This window comes from Impatiens glandulifera, chromosome 3, assembly GCF_907164915.1.
Source record: "Impatiens glandulifera chromosome 3, dImpGla2.1, whole genome shotgun sequence".
NCBI classification, from domain to species: Eukaryota; Viridiplantae; Streptophyta; class Magnoliopsida; order Ericales; family Balsaminaceae; genus Impatiens; species Impatiens glandulifera.
This window is the reverse complement of record NC_061864.1, coordinates 7,417,723-7,425,639: the sequence shown is the minus strand read 5'-3', so window position 1 is coordinate 7,425,639 and position 7,917 is coordinate 7,417,723. Positions and strand designations below refer to the sequence as shown.

The window sequence follows — 7,917 nt, the reverse complement described above, 5'->3', positions numbered from 1 at the left end:
AACGAAATGAAGAAAATGAAAAAATTTTAGTATATATATTCACACTGTTTCACTTCGCGTTTCGCGAAGTCCCTTCGCGTTACGCGAAAAGGGTAATTTCGTCTAAAAAAAAATAAAGTGGTCACCAGATCAAATTTATTATTGGGTGACCACGGAGTCAAATAACCCAATTTTTAGGGTCATTTCGTCCAATTTCCCAAGGTTAAAGGTAGTTTCAAATTTCCTTGGAAAATATTTGAGTTAATATAAACAGAAAAAATCCTTAAAAACCCAGATCCGACTCTATAAAATAGAAGAGGATATGGAGCCGGGTTAGTCAGATCGGTTTACTTAGTGGAAGAGGAGAGAGAAGAAAAAAGCCCTTGGCTAGAGATCTTCATTTCCGAGCATCGTTTCTTCGGCGGGATAGTTCATCGTCTCCAAAAAAACCCTAGTATGTATTCTACTCTTATCCATATACTTCTCTAGATAAGAAAGAGTAAGGAGGGTTTAGCACAAACCCTAGGAATAGGCATTTGGGCAACCTCAAACGCAGTGGCCTCACCACCGTTCGTTTAACTTAGAAGAAAGTAGAGTGAGTACCCTTTTGGGTACGATTCAAATCGAGCGAAGATGAGGATTATGATCAAGGGAGGTGTGTGGAAGAACACCGAGGATGAGATCCTTAAGGCAGCGGTGATGAAGTATGGCAAGAATCAGTGGGCTCGTATTTCTTCTCTCCTCGTTCGTAAATCCGCCAAACAGTGCAAGGCGCGTTGGTATGAGTGGCTTGACCCTTCCATTAAGAAGGTTAGAAAATTAATCTTCTTCTACTTGCATTCGTTTTTGCTGCTAATTTGTTTAGCTTGAAAATGGTCTAGGTCTTTTCTTAATTGGTATTGAAATTGATTAATGTTTGTTGTTTGCTGCTCGTAGACTGAGTGGACCAGAGAAGAAGATGAAAAATTACTCCATCTTGCAAAGCTCATGCCCACTCAGTGGAGAACAATTGCTCCTATCGTTGGGCGTACACCATCTCAATGTCTTGAGCGATACGAGAAACTTCTTGATGCAGCCTGTGCTAAGGATGAAAACTATGAAGCAGGGGATGATCCACGGAAATTGCGACCTGGAGAAATCGATCCGAATCCAGAATCTAAGCCAGCACGCCCCGATCCTGTTGACATGGATGAGGATGAGAAGGAAATGCTTTCAGAAGCTCGGGCTAGGTTAGCCAACACCAGAGGCAAGAAAGCAAAACGAAAAGCCAGGGAGAAACAGCTTGAGGAGGCTAGAAGGCTTGCTTCCCTCCAAAAAAGAAGGGAACTTAAAGCAGCGGGAATTGATAATAGGAAAAGGAAGAGAAAGAGAAAGGGAATAGATTACAACGCTGAGATTCCCTTTGAGAAGAGGCCACCACCTGGATTTTATGATATAGCTGATGAAGATCGGGATGTGGAACAACCAAAATTCCCCACCACTATTGAAGAACTGGAAGGTGAGAGGAGAATGGATAAGGAAGCCCGTTTACGTAAGCAGGATGTTGCTAAGAATAAAATTGCCCAGAGGCAGGATGCCCCTTCTGCTATAATGCAAGCAAACAAACTTAATGATCCCGAAGCTGTTCGGAAGAGGTCAAAACTAATGCTTCCAGCTCCACAAATATCTAACCACGAGTTGGATGAAATTGCAAAAATTGGTTATGCTAGTGATCTTCTGACAGGGAGTGAGGAACTTACAGAAGGCAGTGATGCTACCCGTTCACTTCTCGCAAATTATGCTCAAACACCAAGGCAAGGAATGACCCCATTTCGAACTCCACAAAGAACACCTGCTGGTAAGGGTGATGCAATCATGATGGAAGCAGAAAATCTTGCTCGATTGCGAGAATCACAGACCCCATTGTTAGGTGGAGAAAATCCCGAATTGCATCCTTCAGATTTTTCTGGAGTTACTCCTAAGAAGAGGGAGATTCAGACTCCAAACATAATGTTGACACCTTCAGCCACTCCTGGAGCTGCAGGTCTAACACCCAGAATTGGCATGACTCCATCAAGGGATGGGTATTCTTTGGGTATGACTCCAAGAGGTACACCAATGAGAGACGAGCTTCATATTAATGAAGAAATGGATATCCATGATAGCGCTAAACTTGAACATAGAAGGCAAGTTGATGTGCAGAGGATTTTGCGTACCGGTCTAGGAAGTCTTCCAGCACCTACGAACGAGTATCAGGTTCTAATGCAACCTGCTCCAGAAGATAATGAAGAGCCTGAAGAGAAGATGGAAGAGGACATGTCTGATAGGGTTGCCAGGGAGAAGGCTGAAGAAGAAGCAAGGCAGCAAGCACTGTTGAAGAAGAGATCGAAAGTGCTGCAGAGGGAGCTACCTAGGCCACCTATTAGTTCACTTGAACTGATTAAGAATTCATTAATTAGAACTGATGAAGACAAGAGTTCCTTTGTTCCCCCAACATCAATTGAGCAAGCTGATGAATTGATAAGAAGGGAGCTTCTTCTTTTATTGGAGCATGATAATGCTAAATATCCTCTTGATGAGAAGGTGGTGACTGAGAAGAAGAAAGGAGGCAAGCTGTCTGCAAATAAGAAGTCTGCTTCAGTTCCAGTTATTGAAGACTTTGAAGAAGATGAATTGAAGGAGGTATCCTTTCTACTCGTTTTTTATTTGGATCTTAATGTCTATGCATATTAGCTATTTCATAAATAGCATCGGCTTATTTAGTGGGAATGTCCTCCCAAATGTTATTTTTGTATGCACTTCACCATTTTCTTGTATACTTGGGAGGCGAAGGAGGTACTTCATGGATCTAAGTTATGGAATTTTTTTATATGATCCACAGTTCATATATGATAGATAACTTAGCCATTATTGATGATACAATAAAAGACAGTCATAATCTTCAAATTCAGAGCTTGTCTGATGTAGTTATTTTTTTTTTTGGAAAAAAACCTTGCTTGGTGAAAAGTGATTATTTGGGTTAAATGACTAAGGTATCCGGTATTTAGTATTTCAGTTGATTATTTTAATGATTTGATTGATGATGAGTTAAGGGGTTATTTGGATTAAATCCAAACAACCCTTCGATGGCCTAAGTGCAATGCAAATGTTTTTTCCCCATAACATGGTTCTTCCAATCTTGGAGTCCTATTTGTCCTTTTTCATGAACAAACATTGTTACCTGTACAGATCAAAAAGTATGTTTCATCTGTTCATAGTGTTTCGAGAAACATTTCTCCTAATATAAAAGTCATATTCAATAGGATGATGGACATAACTGACAAAATATTTTTGGGAACAACGATTTTTCTTTTCTTAGAAAGCTTTTCTATCTGTTGGATATGCGCCCTTTTTGCAGTGGGTTCCACAAAATCATTTATCTTTATGTTGAATTATGGCCAAAATGTAGTTTGAACTTTGAAGCTGTTGTTCTCCTTAAAGTTGGATAGAGCTCCATTAGCAGAGTTTGAGTGGAGATATACACCCTTTAATCATATGTGCATGAATTGAGGTTGAATAAGTGCAGTTTTCTATTGCAAAATAATGTAAGTCTATGTTGGTTTCAGGCTGACTATCTGGTTAAGGAAGAATCTCAGCATCTATGTGTGGCAATGGGGCATGAGAATGAGTCTCTTGATGAATTCGTTGAAGCTCACAGAACTTCTTTGAATGACATAATGTTCTTCCCCACTCGTAACTCTTATGGCTTATCTAGTGTTGCTGGAAACATTGAAAAGCTCACTGCTTTACAGAGTGATTTCGAAGTTGTGAAGAAAAGAATGGATGATGACACTAAGAAGGCTCAGCGTCTTGAACAGAAAATTAAAGTTCTTACGAATGGTTACCAGGTATTTGTTGGAGCACTATCATTTTTTTATGTTCCTTGGCTTTGTACTTTGCTTTGGCAGTCATAATTGACCCCACTTGGAAACACTTGTAATTTTTGTTTTTGTATCGGATCTAGATTAGAAACAACCAATTAATTTTTGAATGTCTAACTAATTTTAGTTTCTAAACATAATCTCATCCACATGTTTCTGGATCCAGTTTATGTATCCAAGTGTTTTCGAATGAGGACCATTTTTATGAGGTTATGATAAAAATTCCACTATCCATCATTGACTATTTTCCATACTAATGATTTTTAATATGATGTTCTTTTTGATGTCTCTAGTTAGATAACTTCTCTAGTATAATATCTAATTCATTCATGCTCTTTTTAATTTTAAATGTAGCAGAAAATGTACCCTTTTGTTCTTTTCAATTTTCTCGTTTCAATTCTTAAAAGTTGCATATATTAGATATTAACTCCATTAGAGTGTGTGAATGATCAGATGCGAGCTGGTAAGCTAGCCTCACAAATTGAGGCAACCTTCAAGCAAATTGACACTTCAGGAACTGAACTCGAGTGCTTCAGGGCATTACAAAAGCAAGAACAACTTGCAGCGTCGAACAGAATCAATGGGCTCTGGGCGGAAGTTCAGAAGCAGAAGGAACTGGAACGTACTTTACAGAAACGCTATGGAGACTTTTTTACAGAACATGAGAGGACCCGGCAGCTCATTGATACTTACAGAGTTCAAGAAGAGATCACAGCTCAAAAACAAGCTCTCGAGTTGGCCAGTGTTGTGGCTAACGAAAATCTCATTCCAGGTCCTGAAACTACTATAGAGTCTACTGATGATGGTGGGGACCATCTTGAGGAGCCCGTGCAAGAGAATGGTGATCAAATTCCAACACAAGTGGATATTTCTGAAAAAGAAACTGACACAGGCTCGATACATGACGACATTATGGATGATACAACTCAGGTAACAAGCGAGGTAGAAGGAGATCAGGGACCTACTATGGATCTCGGTGATCAGGTGGAGACAGAGATGGCTGAGGATGCTTGAAAATACTTATGAGAAGGATTTATGTATTTCTAGCATGAACGAACATCCCCCCCCCCCCCCCCCCCCTTTGTCTGATGCGAGCAACCAGCTTCTTGATGTCCCGGATTGTCGGTCAGGTTGGTCTCTCTCTGCTGAGATGTGTTTTAATTTGCTCAATTTTGAATTCTGGTTGGGAGTAGCTTTGAGGGAAGATTATTTGTATACTTTTTTCGGGTGTACTTGGAAGACTCCATTCCCATTTAGTTGAGGTTGTTTTTTAATATTGCGACTAGTCGGTGAATACGAAGACCTATCTTTGTTTATTCTCTTTCGTCGATACATTCTGGATGATTGAATTTGTGATAGGATTGATTGATGCATGATTCTGTATTGTTTTTACAATGTTACAAAGCTAAGTTTTGCATCTATTTTCTTGTGAATGTTTGTCAGTATTTATTTTTTACTTTAAATGGGTAAGTTGATTTTATGTAAAAATTAAAGAAATCTGATCACTCTTTTTTCAATGCAACTAAATTTTCATTTCAAACTTTTCACGTATAACTAGTTAATGTGTTAATATATATAGTTGAATCATGTTACTTTTCTATATTGATTTTGAGACTTTGGGATTAACCTGCAATGAAGAAGGAGAACCTTAGTTCAGCTAACACAATCCATTTTATCAGATTTTTTTAAATTAATCTTCTCAAGGACTTGAGATTAAATGTATTTAATCTATTTCGATATCTCTGTCATATGTTTGGATAGAAACTCGCACTAGCACAAGCACAGGGAATCTGGGGGGAGTTCTCTAAATAGCAAAAGACCATCACATCTAAATATGGAAATGGCAAAAAAAAAAATAGTCGGCCAGATTTGTACGGAAAATTGCAGTCTGGTTTGACGTGCAACACAAGCGTTGGTACACGTGGAAACTTCCTACGGTGGAGCATAGAAACGTGAGACCACGTGCTATCGGTGATGCACGCTTTTGAATATCAAGTGGTCCCTCTTCTTCCACGTGCTGGCCAAATCCCATTGGTCTATGTCACATCATTGCAAATTTTGTTTTTGTTTCTTCAAATTATTATTATTATTATAAAACATGAGTGAAACTTTTACTTCTAAACGGTGCAGCATATAATGAATTGAATTTGTTTGTCTTTTCTAAAAATCTTAATAAAGTAACAAGTAATAACATCTTACTTAATTTAATTGAGTGGGTTAAAATTAATAAAATAAAATAAAAGTTATTATATAGATAAATGATTGGGAGAGGAATTTACGTGTCCAAATTATTTTAAAAAATAACAAAATTTATATCTTTTTATCATTTATTTAACAAATGATATAGTAACACATCATTCTCTCAAAATTTTCATATTCCACTCATAAAATGACACTTATACACAAAAAGGTGAAATAATCACCCTATTTATTTGTTAATTTATTTTTCTCTTTATACATGTGCCTTAGTGGTAACAGGTGCCTTTACGAGTAACATTGAACTAACCCAAATTCCTCCCTGTCACTCCTATATTTATATATTAGCATTGAACTAACCCAAATTCCTCCCTGTCACTCCTATATTTATATATTAGGTAACAAACTTAAATTTATATATATTTTTTAATAATTTAAAATTTTATATTTAGATAAGTAATTTATGAAAAATATAATTTTAAAAATTACTTATTAATTTATAAATAAGTTTTTATGTAATATATATATATATATATTTTAAATTATATGTTAATAAATAATTTGAAATATATACTAAAATATATAAATATTTATTTTATTTTGCCTTTTAGATACTAATCATTTTATGCACCAAAAATTACTCCACTTATATTTTTCCTTAATTAAATCATAATTATATATATAATAAAAAAAAATCACAAAGAATAAAAATAGAACACTTAATCTAACCAATTATCTAACTAATATATGCATAATTATCTCAACGCTTCACAAATGTTTTTAGAACAAATTTTAAAAGCGTTTATAATAATAACATTGTAAATTAATAGTTTGAAAGCATTTTTTTAAGATTGGTCCACCATTAAAATAATATATAATAATTATCAAAAAAAAAATATAGGTTTATCATATTATAATCCTCCAATTCAAACCTTTAAGGAAACTACCTATTATTAAATATGATCGGTTAAAAAAATCAAATAATTTTTCTTTTTTTTTCACATAATTTTTTTTTTTCCAATTAATAATTAATGAGGTGATGTAACATATTCCCTCTCATATTTCCTTCCTTAAATTCTCACTGCTTAATTTAACTACTCATTAATGGACAGTTTGATTATTTATTTATTTATTATTTTATTATATATATTTATTTATTTAGTGTACGTGTCACACATTCACTTTTAGGCGTTAATTATTTTATTATCTTAATTATTTAATAAATACAAATTAGTAAAAGATTTTACAACTTTTTAGCTACGAAATTGAAAAGGAACATTTACATTTGATTTTGAAGTATTTTTAAAGGAATTGTAACATATTTCAACCAATAATTTAGGCATAAAATTGGTGACCGATTTTAATTCGAAATTTCATCCATGGTGAACTCCTGATCAATGAAAATGAGCAATTATCAATAGAGATTCTAGAGAATATGAACATATTTAACACATCCAAAAGTACCTTCAACAAACATCGTCAATCCCAAATAAACATAAATGATTAATTTGTCTATCAATCCCATAACACACCAATTTAATTAAAGTACTATATAATCCATCATATATAAGCTTAATTAGCATAAATCAAAAGAAAGGGAGGTTGAGAATAAGAGATCGGAAAATTACATAAATAAAGAAAATCAAATTATCAACTCAACTTATTAAAATACATAATAACTCATAAGGTGATATCAAAATATCATTTGATGAGGATTATAGTCCACGAGCTCTCGAGGACATTTATTAATCACAAACAACAACTAGAACAAGTCATTACACTACTAACCCTAAAAAACATGATAACCTAGCTACTAATTATTCATCAAAAGTAAAGAAGGATC

The 7,917-nt window shown here is 34.9% G+C and overlaps 1 protein-coding gene across 1 annotated transcript; it reads left to right on the top strand.

The window, feature by feature from the left end:
* The first annotated feature begins 313 nt into the window (after nt 1-313).
* Nucleotides 314-5,299, top strand: LOC124929367 (cell division cycle 5-like protein). The gene is made up of 4 exons (XM_047469711.1): nt 314-789; nt 916-2,640; nt 3,564-3,845; nt 4,332-5,299. The coding sequence occupies exons 1-4, from the start codon at nt 613-615 to the stop codon at nt 4,890-4,892; spliced, it is 2,745 nt and encodes a 914-aa protein (XP_047325667.1). The 5' UTR covers nt 314-612; the 3' UTR covers nt 4,893-5,299.
* Nucleotides 5,300-7,917: the final 2,618 nt, after the last annotated feature.

Coding starts and splice junctions, on each gene's coding strand:
- LOC124929367 (XM_047469711.1), top strand. CDS start 613: ATGAGGATTATGATCAAGGGAGGTGTGTGGAAGAACACCGAGGATGAG. Junction 790..915: donor TTGACCCTTCCATTAAGAAG/GTTAGAAAATTA, acceptor TGCTGCTCGTAG/ACTGAGTGGACCAGAGAAGA. Junction 3,846..4,331: donor TTCTTACGAATGGTTACCAG/GTATTTGTTGGA, acceptor GTGAATGATCAG/ATGCGAGCTGGTAAGCTAGC.